Here is a 17,222-nt window from a genome sequence, read left to right as displayed (position 1 = left end):
GTTTAACCACTCAGCTGGTATTATGATATGATATGATACGGGTTTAACCACTCAGCTGGTCTTATGATATGATATGATACGGGTTTAACCACTCAGCTGGTATTATGATATGATATGATATGATATGATATGATATGATATGATATGATACGGGTTTAACCACTCAGCTGGTCTTATGATATGATATGATATGATACGGGTTTAACCACTCAGCTGGTCTTATGATATGATATGATATGATATGACAGCGTGTTCTGCGCCCAACGATGGGAGATTAGTTATATTGATCTCCAAACTACATCATGTTTTATTATATTCAATGTGTAAAGGGACACAATTCTCACACCTCAAAATAAGAGATTTTTTGTGTGTTTTTATTTTGCTGATAAACTTACTGAGCTGCAAAACAAGAATAAAAATGCCTGGTTTATAATAATTAACGTGAATAAATGTGAAATATTGTCCCTGTGTAACTCAAATGACCAATCTGTTGAGAATATTCCAGTGAAAGATCATGTGAAATAACTGGCTCCAACGTGAACTCTCTATTACGGGTTTTATTGTCCAAAGCAGAGGGTCTGTCTGCCCTACTCTATCCCTATCAACAACCCTTAAAGCAGAGGGTCTGTCTGCCCTACTCTATCCCTATCAACAACCCTTAAAGCAGAGGGTCTGTCTGCCCTACTCTATCCCTATCAACAACCCTTAAAGCAGAGGGTCTGTCTGCCCTACTCTATCCCTATCAACAACCCTTAAAGCAGAGGGTCTGTCTGCCCTACTCTATCCCTATCAACAACCCTTAAAGCAGAGGGTCTGTCTGCCTTAAAGCAGAGGGTCTGTCTGCCCTACTCTATCCCTATCAACAACCCTTAAAGCAGAGGGTCTGTCTGCCCTACTCTATCCCTATCAACAACCCTTAAAGCAGAGGGTCTGTCTGCCCTACTCTATCCCTATCAACAACCCTTAAAGCAGCGGATCTGTCTGCCTTAAAGCAGAGGGTCTGTCTGCCCTACTCTATCCCTATCAACAACCCTTAAAGCAGAGGGTCTGTCTGCCCTACTCTATCCCTATCAACAACCCTTAAAGCAGCGGGTCTGTCTGCCTTAAAGCAGAGGGTCTGTCTGCCCTACTCTATCCCTATCAACAACCCTTAAAGCAGAGGGTCTGTCTGCCCTACTCTATCCCTATCAACAACCCTTAAAGCAGAGGGTCTGTCTGCCTTAAAGCAGAGGGTCTGTCTGCCCTACTCTATCCCTATCAACAACCCTTAAAGCAGAGGGTCTGTCTGCCCTACTCTATCCCTATCAACAACCCTTAAAGCAGAGGGTCTGTCTGCCTTAAAGCAGAGGGTCTGTCTGCCCTACTCTATCCCTATCAACAACCCTTAAAGCAGAGGGTCTGTCTGCCTTAAAGCAGAGGGTCTGTCTGCCCTACTCTATCCCTATCAACAACCCTTAAAGCAGAGGGTCTGTCTGCCTTAAAGCAGAGGGTCTGTCTGCCCTACTCTATCCCTATCAACAACCCTTAAAGCAGAGGGTCTGTCTGCCCTACTCTATCCCTATCAACAACCCTTAAAGCAGAGGGTCTGTCTGCCCTACTCTATCCCTATCAACAACCCTTAAAGCAGAGGGTCTGTCTGCCCTACTCTATCCCTATCAACAACCCTTAAAGCAGAGGGTCTGTCTGCCTTAAAGCAGAGGGTCTGTCTGCCCTACTCTATCCATATCAACAACCCTTAAAGCAGAGGGTCTGTCTGCCCTACTCTATCCCTATCAACAACCCTTAAAGCAGAGGGTCTGTCTGCCTTAAAGCAGAGGGTCTGTCTGCCCTACTCTATCCCTATCAACAACCCTTAAAGCAGAGGGTCTGTCTGCCCTACTCTATCCATATCAACAACCCTTAAAGCAGAGGGTCTGTCTGCCTTAAAGCAGAGGGTCTGTCTGCCCTACTCTATCCATATCAACAACCTTTTCCTCGAGTTTATATGGAAAAATAAACGTAAGAAGTCTGTAATAGCAAATCAAAGAGCTGCTGGTGGGTTTGATGTACTAGATTTCATTGATGTCAACAACATCTTTAACGTAAAGTGGATTTAAACATTTTAAAGAAGATTTTTGGCTCTGAATCTTTATGGGACGTCATTCCTTGTCGTATATTTTTTTACGACATTTTTTGTGGAAGTGCAACTAATTCTCCAGCAAAATGACCCATCAAACTGTCCAAATTTCACTATTTTATTTTACCAGGCAAGTCAGTTAAGAACACATTCTTATTTTCAATGGCAGCCTGGGAACAGTTCAGGGGCAGAACGACAGATTTGTACCTTGTCAGCTCGGGGTTTGAACTCGCAACCTTCCGGTTGCTAGCCCAACACTAGGCTACGCTGCTGCCCCTAACAAACCTTTAAGCCTGGAAACGATGTTGTGTCCATAACTTCTCCCCCATAAAAAAAACACTTGTGTGTAAAAAACAAAGATGTTGTTGTTAAAAACTAGTCTTTATCCTTCCCTAAGTGGTTTGATAGAAATATTATATTTGCGATTTTTTTTTAAACACTGCATTTCAGTGCAAAAAGGGTCACTGCAGTCCCTGGTTCAAATCCCGGCTGCATCACATCTGGCCGTGATTGGGGGTCCCATAGGACGGCGTACAACTGGCCCAGCCAGCATTGTCCAGGTTCGGCTATCATTGTAAATAGGATTTTGTTCTTATCTGATTTGCCGAGTTAAAAAAAATAAAAGTTTAAATTTGATATAGAAGGGAATATACTCTCCAATACAAAGTTCCTATAAACATATAACTTCCCTATAGATTATAAAGGATCGTAATTACGTATGCAAAGCAATACCTTCAGGCTTTACTCAATTAATGAAATCTCATTCGTGCTTTGGAGACCATTTTCAAGATAGATGAACACAGGTTTCCCCCTGCTGGAAGAGAAATGTAATAACACATTCTTAAACAAGGGAACTTTTTATTTTCGAACAGCAAGATCTCTCCGGGAGATCAGGGAATCGGCATGATCTCTCAGGGAGATCAGGGAATCAGCATGATCTCTCCGGGACATCAGGGAATCAGCAAGATCTCTCCGGGACATCAGGGAATCAGGGTCTTTCTTCTGGAACAAACATATTACTGAAATCGAATGAAAGAATATCACATTACAATTACACAAGGACCTTAAGGGACATACACTTATAATTCTAACAGCTTTTTGTTAGTAGAGTATTTAACTGTAAAGTTTCAATCTGATGAGAGTAAAGAAAAAACTATTATCCTGTGGTACCTGGCCTTAAGTATAATTCATTTAAAATGTATCCGAATACATTTTTCAGACATTGTTTTACCATCTCCGTGTATTCTCATATTGGAGGGGGAAATGGTGTGTTGACGCTACCCGGGAGAACCACAAACCTGACTGGGAGATTTTTCTATGGTGTTATTGACATTTACATTTACATTTAAGTCATTTAGCAGACGCTCTTATCCAGAGCGACTTACAAATTGGTGCATACACCTTATGACAACCAGTGGAACAGCCACTTGCATCTAAATCTTGTTGGGGGAAGGGGGGTGAGAAGGATTACTTACCCTTACTTACCCTATCCTAGGTATTCCTTGAAGAGGTGGGGTTTCAGGTGTCTCCGGAAGGTGGTGATTGACTCCGCTGTCCTGGCGTCGTGAGGGAGTTTGTTCCACCATTGGGGGCCAGAGCAGCGAACAGTTTTGACTGGGCTGAGCGGGAACTGTACTTCCTCAGTGGTAGGGAGGCGAGCAGGCCAGAGGTGGATGAACGCAGTGCCCTTGTTTGGGTGTAGGGCCTGATCAGAGCCTGGAGGTACTGAGGTGCCGTTCCCCTCACAGCTCCGTGGCGAGCACCATGGTCTTGTAGCGGATGCGAGCTTCAACTGGAAGCCAGTGGAGAGAGCGGAGGAGCGGGGTGACGTGAGAGAACTTGGGAAGGTTGAACACCAGACGGGCTGCGGCGTTCTGGATGAGTTGTAGGGGTTTAATGGCACAGGCAGGGAGCCCAGCCAACAGCGAGTTGCAGTAATCAAGACGGGAGATGACAAGTGCCTGGATTAGGACCTGCGCCGCTTCCTGTGTGAGGCAGGGTCGTACTCTGCGGATGTTGTAGAGCATGAACCTACAGGAACGGGACACCGCCTTGATGTTAGTTGAGAACGTCAGGGTGTTGTCCAGGATCACGCCAAGGTTCTTAGCGCTCTGGGAGGAGGACACAATGGAGTTGTCAACCGTGATGGCGAGATCATGGAACGGGCAGTCCTTCCCGGGAGGAAGAGGAGCTCCGTCTTGCTGAGGTTCAGCTTGAGGTGGTGATCCGTCATCCACACTGATATGTCTGCCAGACATGCAGAGATGCGATTCGCCACCTGGTCATCAGAAGGGGGAAAGGAGAAGATTAATTGTGTGTCGTCTGCATAGCAATGATAGGAGAGACCATGTGAGGTTATGACAGAGCCAAGTGACTTGGTGTATAGCGAGAATAAGAGAGGGCCTAGAACAGAGCCCTGGGGACACCAGTGGTGAGAGCGCGTGGTGAGGAGACAGATTCTCGCCACGCCACCTGGTAGGAGCGACCTGTCAGGTAGGACGCAATCCAAGCGTGGGCCGCGCCGGGAGATGCCCAACTCGGAGAGGGTGGAGAGGAGGATCTGATGGTTCACAGTATCGAAGGCAGCCGATAGGTCTAGAAGGATGAGAGCAGAGGAGAGAGAGTTAGCTTTAGCAGTGCGGAGCGCCTCCGTGATACAGAGAAGAGCAGTCTCAGTTGAATGACTAGTCTTGAAACCTGACTGATTTGGATCAAGAAGGTCATTCTGAGAGAGATAGCGGTAGAGCTGGCCAAGGACGGCACGCTCAAGAGTTTTGGAGAGAAAAGAGAGAAGGGATACTGGTCTGTAGTTGTTGACATCGGAGGGATCGAGTGTAGGTTTTTTCAGAAGGGGTGCAACTCTCGCTCTCTTGAAGACGGGAGGGACGTGGCCAGCGGTCAGGGATGAGTTGATGAGCGAGGTGAGGTAAGGGAGAAGGTCTCCGGAAATGGTCTGGAGAAGAGAGGAGGGGATAGGGTCAAGCGGGCAGGTTGTTGGGCGGCCGGCCGTCACAAGACGCGAGATTTCATCTGGAGAAAGAGGTCAGAGCATAGGGTAGGGGAGTGTGAGCAGAACCAGCGGTGTCGTTTGACTTAGCAAACGAGGATCGGATGTCATCGACCTTCTTTTCAAAATGGTTGACGAAGTCATCTGCAGAGAGGGAGGAGGGAGGGGGGGGATTCAGGAGGGAGGAGAAGGTGGCAAAGAGCTTCCTAGGGTTAGAGGCGGATGCTTGGAATTTAGAATGGTAGAAAGTGGCTTTAGCAGCAGAGACAGAGGAGGAAAATGTAGAGAGGAGGGAGTGAAAGGATGCCAGGTCCGCAGGAGGCGAGTTTTCCTCCATTTCCGCTCGGCTGCCCGGAGCCCTGTTCTGTGAGCTCGCAATGAGTCGTCGAGCCACGGAGCGGGAGGGGAGGACCGAGCCGGCCTGGAGGATAGGGGACATAGGGAGTCAAAGGATGCAGTAAGGGAGGAGAGGAGGGTTGAGGAGGCAGAATCAGGAGATAGGTTGGAGAAAGTTTGAGCAGAGGGAAGAGAAGATAGGATGGAAGAGGAGAGAGTAGCGGGGAGAGAGAGCGAAGGTTGGGACGGCGCGATACCATCCGAGTAGGGGCAGTGTGGGAAGTGTTGGATGAGAGCGAGAGGGAAAAGGATACAAGGTAGTGGTCGGAGACTTGGAGGGGAGTTGCAATGAGGTTAGTGGAAGAACAGCATCTAGTAAAGATGAGGTCAAGCGTATTGCCTGCCTTGTGAGTAGGGGGAAGGTGAGAGGGTGAGGTCAAAAGAGGAGAGGGGAGTGGAAAGAAGGAGGCAGAGAGGAATGAGTCAAAGGTAGACGTGGGGAGGTTAAAGTCGCCCAGAACTGTGAGAGGTGAGCCGTCCTCAGGAAAGGAGCTTATCAAGGCATCAAGCTCATTGATGAACTCTCCGAGGAACCTGGAGGGCGATAAATGATAAGGATGTTAAGCTTGAAAGGGCTGGTAACTGTGACAGCATGGAATTCAAAGGAGGCAATAGACAGATGGGTAAGGGAGAAAGAGAGAAAGACCACTTGGGAGAGATGAGGATCCCGGTGCCACCACCCCGCTGACCAGAAGCTCTCTGACTGTATGTTTGTTTGTGTGTAACTCTGTGTTGTTGTTTTTGTCACACTGCTTTTGCTTTATCTTGGCCAGGTCGCAGTTGTAAATGAGAACTTGTTCTCAACTGGCCTACCTGGTTAAATAAAGGTGAAATAAAAATAAATAAATAAATTAAAAGGGGTGGCCAACACAACGTAAACCCGCCAACACCACGCTGCTTAAAACCTGAGACAAAAAAACCAAAGATACAAAAATAATTCAAATGATTTTAAAAAAATAATTTAAATGATTTTTTAAAAATAATTTAAGAATAAAGGGGAACAAAAGAATACATATATAAATAAATAAATAAACAAACGTTTAAAAAAAAAACTATAAAATAATAAAGATAATAATAAATATTTTAAACAATATATATATATATAATAAGACTAAACAAAAAAAATAAAAAGCGCAGGCTGGAGAAGGCACCCGGGGAGAAGCGGCACCCTGCAACGTGTCCTCGAGGGGGCGCCGGGGACCGGATGTGACGTCACCAGCGCCCGCCGCTATCTAAGTTGAGGAACGGCTGTTTTCTGTCCTTTTTCCCTCCTAACGAGTCCTGAGACGGGTAAGGGATCCAAAAACATCTTCCCGTGTCACGGCGCTTTTCACAACCCAACAAAAATGATCATCTACAAGGATATCATCACCGGTAATCTAACGTTTATATTATCAATATTCTGTTATTATTTATTTTATAAATATATTTTGTGTTGGTCTGAATTTGTGTTTTTAGTTTTTGGGGCCTACCGGAAGTGTCTACCGCCCTTTGTGCCAACGATGTGGAAATTACTTTATAAAAATAACAAACTTCGTAATTCCTCCATGGTATTCTGTACCGTTATAGATCCAATTTGTACATTTTCTCTGTACTGTATAACGGAGTAAACCGATAGACTGTGTTTAGGCTTTACCGGAGAGTTAGCATTTCCCTGCTAGTTAGTTAGCGAGGCCTACCGGCGTTACTAGGTAACAAGTTGTACTAAATGTCCTGTTTTTTTCTACCGTAAACAGCTGATTTTTAGTTATCTACCGTTTCAACTCCCACGTTTTGGGTATGCGTTGGTTTAATAATGATGTATTTCAGGAGATGAGCTGTTCACCGAGGTCTACAAAATCACGGAGGTCTGCGACGGGATGCTGTACGAGGTCCAGGGAAAGGTACGTTAATAATCCCGTCCACTATTAAGTTACTTAACTGTATTTGAAGAAAAAAAAACGGTAATCTTACTTAGCTGTTAGCATACTTGTCAAGCTATTCCATTTATTTCACTCACTTCAAAATACAGGAGGGTTATGTTAACGTCATTTCGGCTTTGGGCTAGTTGACTACGGTGACGTGTTGATACCGGTGTACCGTTTAGCCTGCTCGCCTAAAACCAGGATCTCCCGTTTCAGCTCACTTCCAGATCGGAGGACGTCGACGGTGCGTTAATCGGCGCCAACGCCTCTGCAGAGGGGGGCGATGAGGGTAGCGAAGCGTCCACAGTCAGTGGAGTCGACATTGTGCTCAACAGCAAACTGCAGGAGACCTCGGCCTACAACAAGAAGGCCTACCAGAGCTACATCAAGGGCTATATGAAGGCGTAAGTGTCTCTGGCATCTCATCTAACACATGTTTTTCTTAATTAAACATTTCTTACTTACACCTATGACCTGTCTGGGAACTGTGGGTTTAACTGCCTTGTTCAGGGGCAGAATGACATTTTAAAAACTCTTATTTCTTTTACCTTGTCAACTCTGGGGATTTGATCCAACAACCTTTTTACTGTCCCAACGCCAGTAACAGGACGAGAGTGATATTTAAACGGCAAATCCGACTCAACTGTCTATTTTAAAATGCATGTTGACAAGCCTGGGCAACTTCTCTCCGGTGACACCCAGGGGTTTTGGTAACTGATACACACATGGCCTGCTATGACTCATCGGATCGTTCCATTATGGGTCTCAAATGGGTGTAAATACCTGTTAAACCACGGGGAGTCGACATGGTTCAGTCCAGTCTAAATACCTGTTAAACCACAGGGAGTCGACATGGTTCAGTCCAGTCTAAATACCTGTTAGACCACAGGGGGTCGACATGGTCCAGTCTAAATACCTGTTAAACCACAGGGAGTCGACATGGTTCAGTCCAGTCTAAAGGGGTGTAAATACCTGTTAAACCACAGGGAGTCGACATGGTTCAGTCCAGTCTAAATACCTGTTAAACCACAGGGAGTCGACATGGTTCAGTCCAGTCTAAATACCTGTTAAACCACAGGGAGTCGGAGTCGACATGGTTCAGTCCAGTCTAAATACCTGTTAAACCCGGAAACCACAGGGAGTAATGGTTCACCTAAATACATGTTAAACCACAGGAGTCGACATGGTTCAGTCCAGTCTAAATACCTGTTAAACCACAGGAGTCGACATGGTTCAGTCCAGTCTAAATACCTGGTAAGTCTAAATACCTGTTAAACCAGTCTAAATACAGGGACAGTCGACATGGTTCAGTCCAGTCTAAATACCTGTTAAACCACAGGTTCGGCATGGTTCTGTCTAAATACCTGTTAAACCACAGGGGTCGACATGGTTCAGTCCAAATACCTGTTGAAACTAACAGGGGTCAGGGTTCTGTTTTCTGTTAGACCACGGGCCTGATGGTTCAGTCCAGTCTAAAGGGGTGTAAATACCTGTCCGACCCCCACGGGTCGACATGGTTCAGTCCATTTCTGGGAATCTCCCCTGTGAACGTTCCCCGGTCGTTGCTGTCAATGAGAAAATGTTTTCCGTCAACTTACCCAGGTAAAATATGGGTAATGAAACTAACAAGTGAGCAAGCAGGGTTCTGTTTTCTGGGAGTATCAGGCAGCCTGATGGGGAATGTAGTGAATGTAACACAGTTGTCCGTCCGTCCCCCCCACCAGGGTCAAGGCCAAGCTGGAGGAGCAGGGTTCTAAGAGGGTACAGGCCTTCATGGCAGGCGCTCCAGCAGCTGTTAAGATGATCCTGGGAAACCTCGATAAATACCAGGTGAGAGAATCCCCCCCCCCACCACCACATGTCCGGGTCCCAAATGCCCCCCCCTTTCCAATGTCCATATACAGTGCACTATATAGGGAAAATGGGGAGGCATTTGGGATGTGCCCAACGGCTGATGCTGTGTGGAAATGGACACTGTTTTATATTGGATGGATGAGGTCTGGTTAAAATGGACACACTGTTTTATATTGGATGGATGAGGGCTGGTTAAAATGGACACACTGTTTTTTTATATTGGATGGATGAGGGCTGGTTAAAATGGACACACTGTTTTATATTGGATGGATGAGGGCTGGTTAAAATGGACACACTGTTTTATATTGGATGGATGAGGTCTGGTTAAAATGGACACACTGTTTTATATTGGATGGATGAGGGCTGGTTAAAATGGACACACTGTTTTATATTGGATGGATGAGGGCTGGTTAAAATGGACACACTGTTTTATATTGGATGGATGAGGGCTGGTTAAAATGGACACACTGTTTTATATTGGATGGATGAGGGCTGGTTAAAATGGACACACTGTTTTATATTGGGTGGATGAGGGCTGGTTAAAATGGACACACTGTTTTATATTGGATGGATGAGGGCTGGTTAAAATGGACACACTGTTTTTTTATATTGGATGGATGAGGGCTGGTTAAAATGGACACACTGTTTTATATTGGAAAAATGGATGATTGGAGGATGAGGGCTGGTTAAAATGGACACTGTTTTATATTGGATGGATGAGGTCTGGTTAAAATAGCCACTGGACAAACTGATGATCTCAGGGCTGGTTTAGGTCTCAGCCCTTTAGAGGCTGTGACCAATGAAACAGTGACGATCTCAGGACACCTTTAGAGGCTGTGACCTATGACACTAACATCTGTATTTTACTGGAGTACGTTGTCAAGTCGCTTGCTTACGCTTTGGTGTGTGTGTGTGTGGTTTGTTCCAAAAGAAGGAATCTCTTCCTCGTTGTATGAATCGATGACTGAACAGTGTCTCCTTGTACGTCCTGTTGATCACGTGACCTGCTCCTCTTCTTCAGTTCTTCACCGGTGAGTCCATGAACTGTGACGGCGCCATCGGCCTGCTAGACTACCGCGAGGACGGGGTCACGCCCTTCTTCGTTTTCTTCAAGGACGGCATCGAGATCGAGAAATACGTAAGTTTACCATCCCCTCTGACTGACGTGGCTGTTTCTGTGGGAACCCTGGGATTTATCTGGCGCGTAGAACCCTGGGATTTATCTGGCGCGTAGAACCCTGGGATTAGTCTGGCGCGTAGAACCCTGGGATTAGTCTGGCGCGTAGAACCCTGGGATTAGTCTGGCGCGTAGAACCCGGGGGCGCGCGTATTTTGTCTGGCGCGTAGAACCCTGGGATTAGTCTGGCGCGTAGAACCCAGGATTTTCCTGGCGCGTAGAACCTATTAGTCTGCGCGTAGAACCCTCAGTGATTTTGAATCACTTTGTCCCATATGGCAGCGTGGTCCAAAGTCTGTGCTCTATATAGGGAATAGGGTTCTATAGGGCCCTGGTCTGGCAAAGTAGTCTGGCGCGTACTATATTAGGGAACCCGGGTTCTATAGGGCTCTGGTCTAAAGTAGTGTACTATAACCCTGGGAATCGGGTTCTATAGGGCCCTGGTCCTAAACGTAGTGCACTATATAGGGAATAGGGTTCTATAGGGCCCTGGTCTAAAGTAGTGTACTATATTAGGGAATAGGGTTCTATAGGGCCCTGGTCTAAAGTAGTGTACTATAAATAGGGAATAGGGTTTCATAGGGCCCTGGTCTAAAGTAGTGTACTCTATAGGGTTCTGGTCTAAAGTAGTGTACTACATAGGGTTCTATAGGGCCCTGGTCTAATGTAGTGAACTATATAGGGAATAGGGTTCTATAGGGCTCTGGTCTAAAGTAGTGCACTATATAGGGAATAGGGTTCTATAGGGCTCTGGTCTAAAGTAGTGTACTATATAGGGTTCTATAGGGTTCTGGTCTAAAGTAGTGCACTATATAGGGAATAGGGTTCTATAGGGCTCTGGTCTAAAGTAGTGCACTATATATAGGGTTCTATAGGGCTCTGGTCTAAAGTAGTGTACTATATAGGGAATAGGGTTCTATAGGGCTCTGGTCTAAAGTAGTGCACTACATAGGGAATAGGGTTCTATAGGGCTCTGGTCTAAAGTAGTGTACTACATAGGGAATAGGGTTCTATAGGGCTCTGGTCTAAAGTAGTGTACTACATAGGGAATAGGGTTCTATAGGGCTCTGGTCTAAAGTAGTGTACTACATAGGGAATAGGGTTCTATAGGGCTCTGGTCTAAAGTAGTGTACTATATAGGGAATAGGGTTCTATAGGGCCCTGGTCTAAAGTAGTGTACTATATAGGGAATAGGGTTCTAAAGGGCCCTGGTCTAAAGTAGTGTACTGGTCTAAAGTAGTGTATATATAGGGAATAGGGTTCTATAGGGCCCTGGTCTAAAGTAGTGTACTATATTAGGGAATAGGGTTCTATAGGGCCCTGGTCTAAAGTAGTGTACTATAAAGGGTTCCATAGGGTTCTGGTCTAAAGTAGGAATAGGGTTTCTGGTCCAAAGTAGTGTACTATATAGGGTTCCCTGGTCTAAAGTAGTGTACTCTATAGGGTTCTGGTCTGGTCTAAAGTAGTGCACTATATAGGGTTCTATAGGGCTCTGGTCTAAAGTAGTGCACTATATATAGGGAATAGGGTTCTATAGGGCTCTGGTCTAAAGTAGTGTACTATATAGGGTTCCATAGGGTTCTGGTCTAAAGTAGTGCACTATATAGGGTTCTGGTCTAAAGTAGTGCACTACATAGGGAATAGGGTTCTATAGGGCTCTGGTCTAAAGTAGTGTACTATATAGGGAATAGGGTTCAAAGGACTCTGGTACTATACATAGGGTGCTACTTATATAAGGTTCTAGGCACACCTGGTCTGAATACTAAGCCCATGCATTCATCTGATAGACCTGGGTTCCTCACCGTGACTTCTGGGTTTGCAAAGGATGCTACATGAAAATATTCCCTTGACTTTCCCCGGGAAGAGTGGCTTCTATAGGGCTCTGGTCTTACCAGAGGTGGTACTGATGGCTGTATGGATTCAGGAGGGAACACATGGTGTTTACCTGAGGTGGTACTGAGTGGCTGTATGGATAGAGGAGAGGAACACATGGTGTTTACATAGAGGTGGTACCACTGAGTGGCTGTATGGATAGAGGAGAGGATCACATGGTGTTTACCAGAGGTGATACCATGAGTGGCTGTATGGATAGAGAGAGGATCACATGGTGTTTACTGAGGTGGTACTGGTGGCTGTATGGATAGAATAGAGGATCACATGGTGTTTACCAGAGGTGGTACCACTGAGTGGCTGTATGGATAGAGGAGAGGAACACATGGTGTTTACCAGAGGTGGTACTGAGTGGCTGTATGGATAGAGGAGAGGAACACATGGTGTTTACCAGAGGTGGTACTGAGTGGCTGTATGGATAGAGGAGAGGAACACATGGTGTTTACCAGAGGTGGTACTGAGTGGCTGTATGGATAGAGGAGAGGAACACATGGTGTTTACCAGAGGTGGTACTGAGTGGCTGTATGGATAGAGGAGAGGAACACATGGTGTTTACCAGAGGTGGTACCACTGAGTGGCTGTATGGATAGAGGAGAGGAACACATGGTGTTTACCAGAGGTGGTACTGAGTGGCTGTATGGATAGAGAAGAGGAACACATGGTGTTTACCAGTACCACTGAGTGGCTACCACTGGTGGCTGTATGGATAGCTGTAGGAACACAGGAACACCTGTGTTTACCAGAGGTGGTACCACTGGATAGTGGCTGTATGGATAGAGAAGAGGAACACATGGTGTTTACCAGAGGTGGTACATGGTGTTTAACAGAGGTGTCTACCACTGAGTGGCTGTATGGATAGAGGAGAGTGTCTACCAACACTCCGCGTGGCTGTATGGATAGTGTTTCTGTCCGTTTCCAGAGGTGGTACCACTGAGTGGCTGTATGGATAGAGGAGAGGAACACATGGTGTTTCCAGAGGTGGTACGTGGGTACGGATAGAGAAGAGGAACACATGGTGTTTACCAGAGGTGGTACCACTGAGTGGCTGTATGGATAGAGGAGAGGAACACATGGTGTTTACCAGAGGTGGTACTGAGTGGCTGTATGGATAGAGGAGAGGAACACATGGTGTTTAGAGGTGGTACTGAGTGGCTGTATGGATAGAGAGGGTCAATGGTGTTTACTGGTACCTCTGTCTGTATGGATAGAGGTATGGTGTTTACCAGAGGTGGTACACTGAGTGGCTGAGTGGCTGTATGGATAGATGGGAGAGTGTCTCTCCTCTGGTCTCCACACTGTATGGATAGTGGTGTTTACCAGAGGTGGTACCACTGAGTGGCTGTATGGATAGAGGAGAGGATGACATGGTCTCCGAGGTGGTACTGCCCAGACAGAGGGCCGTCTCTCCTCTGACCGTGGTGTTTACTTGGCACCACTGATTCACTTCTGTATGGATAGTGGGTAATCAGTGTCTCCTCTGTCCGTCTCCACGTGGGTAATAGTGTCTCCTCTGTCTGTCTCCACGTGGGTAATAGTGTCTCCTCTGTCCGTCTCCACGTGGGTAATAGTGTCTCCTCTGTCCGTCTCCACGTGGGTAATAGTGTCTCCTCTGTCCGTCTCCACGTGGGTAATAGTGTCTCCTCTGTCCGTCTCCGCGTGGGTAATAGTGTCTCCTCTGTCCGTCTCCGCGTGGGTAATAGTGTCTCCTCTGTCCGTCTCCGCGTGGGTAATAGTGTCTCCTCTGTCCGTCTCCACGTGGGTAATAGTCTCTCCTCTGTCCGTCTCCACGTGGGTAATAGTCTCTCCTCTGTCCGTCTCCGCGTGGGTAATAGTGTCTCTCCTCTGTCCGTCTCCGCGTGGGTAATAGTGTCTCTCCTCTGTCCGTCTCCACGTGGGTAATAGTGTCTCTCCTCTGTCTGTCTCCGCGTGGGTAATAGTGTCTCTCCTCTGTCTGTCTCCGCGTGGGTAATAGTGTCTCTCCTCTGTCCGTCTCCACGTGGGTAATAGTCTCTCCTCTGTCCGTCTCCACGTGGGTAATAGTGTCTCTCCTCTGTCCGTCTCCACGTGGGTAATAGTGTCTCTCCTCTGTCCATCTCCACGTGGGTAATAGTGTCTCCTCTGTCCGTCTCCACGTGGGTAATAGTCTCTCCTCTGTCCATCTCCACGTGGGTAATAGTCTCTCCTCTGTCCGTCTCCACGTGGGTAATAGTCTCTCCTCTGTCCATCTCCACGTGGGTAATAGTGTCTCTCCTCTGTCCATCTCCACGTGGGTAATAGTGTCTCCTCTGTCCATCTCCACGTGGGTAATAGTGTCTCCTCTGTCCATCTCCACGTGGGTAATAGTGTCTCCTCTGTCTCCTCTCTGCAGTAAACCATCCGGACGTCTAACAGAAGTGCCTCTGGACCGGAGGGAGCGTGTCTGCTTGTTACCATAGCTACCACCGCCCCTGATCATGGACAGACTGACCCCTGCCCTGCCTGCTTGTTACCGTCTCCGCCGCCCCTGATCATGGACAGACTGCCCCCTGCCTGTATCCCTCCCAACACCTGGAACAGACTTGTCTTTCTTTTAATCCCAAGTTTTTATTTTTTTGGGGGCCCCACCTTCTCTTCGTCCCCCATCTGACCTCCCGGGGTAGAGTGCCAGGCCCTGTTCTAAACGGACGGTCGTCGGTCAGGACCGCCCCCCACCACCGTGGATGGCCGGTTAGGCTGCTGTGTGCGCTGACTCCCATCAGATGTCCAGCTGCATTAAAGCTCCCACCTTGCTCTCTCACACAACTGTAAAGGACTCATTGACACTATGTTGTGAAATAAATGGGCCTGTTGGCCGTCCAACCGTCCTCTGTGTGCCGTCTCGTTCACTCTGATACAGTACCTCCCGTCCCCCCGTCTCTGCTCGGGGGTCACGTCTGCTCGGGGGGCACCAGACCTCTCTGCTCGGGGGGCACCAGACGTCTCATAGCTGTTGCCCTGAACCAGAACACATGATTCCATTGGTCCACTTATCAAGCCCGTGGGGCAACAACAGATGTGTGACATATCTGCTGGTCCCTGGGCAGAGGGTCAGGAAACCCTGTTCTGATGGGATCTGTTGGGTCCATACTGTGTTGGTTAACATTGGGTTCTGGTCTCTGTTCTGATGGGTCCATACTGTTGGTTAACATTTGGTTCTGTTGGGTCCATACTGTGTTAACATTGGGTTCTGGTCTCTGTTCTGTTGGGTCCATACTGTTGGTTAACATTGGGTTCTGGTCCCTGTTCTGTTGGGTCCATACTGTGTTAACATTGGGTTCTGGTCCCTGTTCTGTTGGGTCCATACTGTGTTATTTAACATTGGGTTCTGGTCTCTGTTCTGATGGGTCCATACTGTGTTAACCTTGGGTTCTGGTCCCTGTTCTGTTGGGTCCATGCTGTTGGTTAACATTGGGTTCTGGTCTCTGTTCTGTTCGGTCCATACTCTGTTAACATTGGGTTCTGGTCTCTGTTCTGTTGGGTCCATACTGTTGGTTAACATTGGGTTCTGTTGAGTCCATACTGTGTTGATTAACATTAGGTTCTGGTCCCTATTCTGTTGGGTCCATACTGTTGGTTAACATTGGGTTCTGTTGGGTCCATACTGTGTTAACATTGGGTTCTGGTCCCTGTTCTGTTGGGTCCATACTGTGTTGGTTAACATTGGGTTCTGGTCTCTGTTCTGATGGGTCCATACTGTTGGTTAACATTTGGTTCTGTTGGGTCCATACTGTGTTAACATTGGGTTCTGGTCTCTGTTCTGTTGGGTCCATACTGTGTTAACATTGGGTTCTGGTCCCTGTTCTGTTGGGTCCATACTGTTGGTTAACATTGGGTTCTGGTCTCTGTTCAGTTGGGTCCATACTGTGTTAACATTGGGTTCTGGTCCCTGTTCTGTTGGGTCCATGCTGTTGGTTAACATTGGGTTCTGGTCCCTATTCTGTTGGGTCCATACTGTTGGTTAACATTGGGTTCTGGTCTCTGTTCTGTTGGGTCCATACTGTTGGTTAACATTGGGTTCTGGTCCCTGTTCTGTTGGGTCCATACTGTTGGTTAACATTGGGTTCTGGTCGCTAACATTGGGTTCTGTTGGGTCCATACTGTTGGTTAACATTTGGTTCTGTTGGGTCCATACTGTGTTGGTTAACATTGGGTTCTGGTCTCTGTTCTGATGGGTCCATACTGTTGGTTAACATTTGGTTCTGATGGGTCCATACTGTTGGTTAACATTTGGTTCTGATGGGTCCATACTGTGTTGGTTAACATTGGGTTCTGGTCTCTGTTCTGTTGGGTCCATACTGTGTTGGTTAACATTGGGTTCTGGTCCCTATTCTGATGGGTCCATACTGTTGGTTAACATTTGGTTCTGTTGGGTCCATACTGTGTTCGGCATGGAGGCCGACCTTTAAAGGTGAGTCAACTGACTGATCATCTTGCATCGTGTATATTTATCTGCTCGACATTATGTACAGCAGTCAGTCACAATTTACCCATGATACATCAGTGTTGGTGCTCTCAAACACAGCCGTTCCCTCTGGGTTCATCCAGACAGATATAAATCCTCTAGTTTTAGAGGGAATCCCATTCGGCCGTTCCCTCTGGGCTGGGTTCATCCAGACAGATATAAATCCTCTAGTTTTAGAGGGAATCCCATTCGGCCGTTCCCTCTGGGCTGGGTTCATCCAGACAGATATAAATCCTCTAGTTTTAGAGGGAATCCCATTCGGCCGTTCCCTCTGGGCTGGGTTCATCCAGACAGATATAAATCCTCTAGTTTTAGAGGGAATCCCATTCGGCCGTTCCCTCTGGGCTGGGTTCATCCAGACAGATATAAATCCTCTAGTTTTAGAGGGAATCCCATTC

The 17,222-nt window shown here is 46.9% G+C and overlaps 1 protein-coding gene and 2 long non-coding RNA genes across 4 annotated transcripts; all 3 read left to right on the top strand.

The window, feature by feature from the left end:
* Positions 1-6,725: 6,725 nt before the first annotated feature.
* On the top strand, positions 6,726-14,933 carry LOC127926956 (translationally-controlled tumor protein homolog). Its single transcript, XM_052512587.1, has 6 exons — positions 6,726-6,893; positions 7,329-7,402; positions 7,640-7,827; positions 9,148-9,253; positions 10,299-10,415; positions 14,713-14,933. The coding sequence occupies exons 1-6, from the start codon at positions 6,866-6,868 to the stop codon at positions 14,713-14,715; spliced, it is 516 nt and encodes a 171-aa protein (XP_052368547.1). The 5' UTR covers positions 6,726-6,865; the 3' UTR covers positions 14,716-14,933.
* LOC127926958 (uncharacterized) lies at positions 9,267-9,705 on the top strand. Of its 2 annotated transcripts, none has more exons than XR_008125667.1 (2): positions 9,267-9,420; positions 9,553-9,705. It is a non-coding gene; the product is annotated as an uncharacterized LOC127926958 (long non-coding RNA). The 2 variants fall into 2 exon arrangements; XR_008125666.1 differs by having other exon boundaries at positions 9,510-9,705.
* On the top strand, positions 12,608-13,702 carry LOC127926957 (uncharacterized). The gene is made up of 3 exons (XR_008125665.1): positions 12,608-12,963; positions 13,373-13,430; positions 13,667-13,702. It is a non-coding gene; the product is annotated as an uncharacterized LOC127926957 (long non-coding RNA).
* Positions 14,934-17,222: the final 2,289 nt, after the last annotated feature.

Source organism: Oncorhynchus keta, unplaced genomic scaffold, assembly GCF_023373465.1.
Source record: "Oncorhynchus keta strain PuntledgeMale-10-30-2019 unplaced genomic scaffold, Oket_V2 Un_contig_871_pilon_pilon, whole genome shotgun sequence".
NCBI lineage: Eukaryota > Metazoa > Chordata > Actinopteri > Salmoniformes > Salmonidae > Oncorhynchus > Oncorhynchus keta.
The sequence above is the reverse complement of the archived record's forward strand: the minus strand, read 5'-3'. Positions and strand labels throughout refer to the sequence as shown.

Bases quoted from the DNA above. Each gene is read 5' to 3' on its own strand.
- LOC127926956 (XM_052512587.1), top strand. From the start codon at position 6,866: ATGATCATCTACAAGGATATCATCACCG. The intron at 7,828-9,147 runs GTAAGTGTCTCT...CCCCCCCACCAG, and splicing joins ATCAAGGGCTATATGAAGGC to GGTCAAGGCCAAGCTGGAGG. The intron at 9,254-10,298 runs GTGAGAGAATCC...CCTCTTCTTCAG, and splicing joins GAAACCTCGATAAATACCAG to TTCTTCACCGGTGAGTCCAT.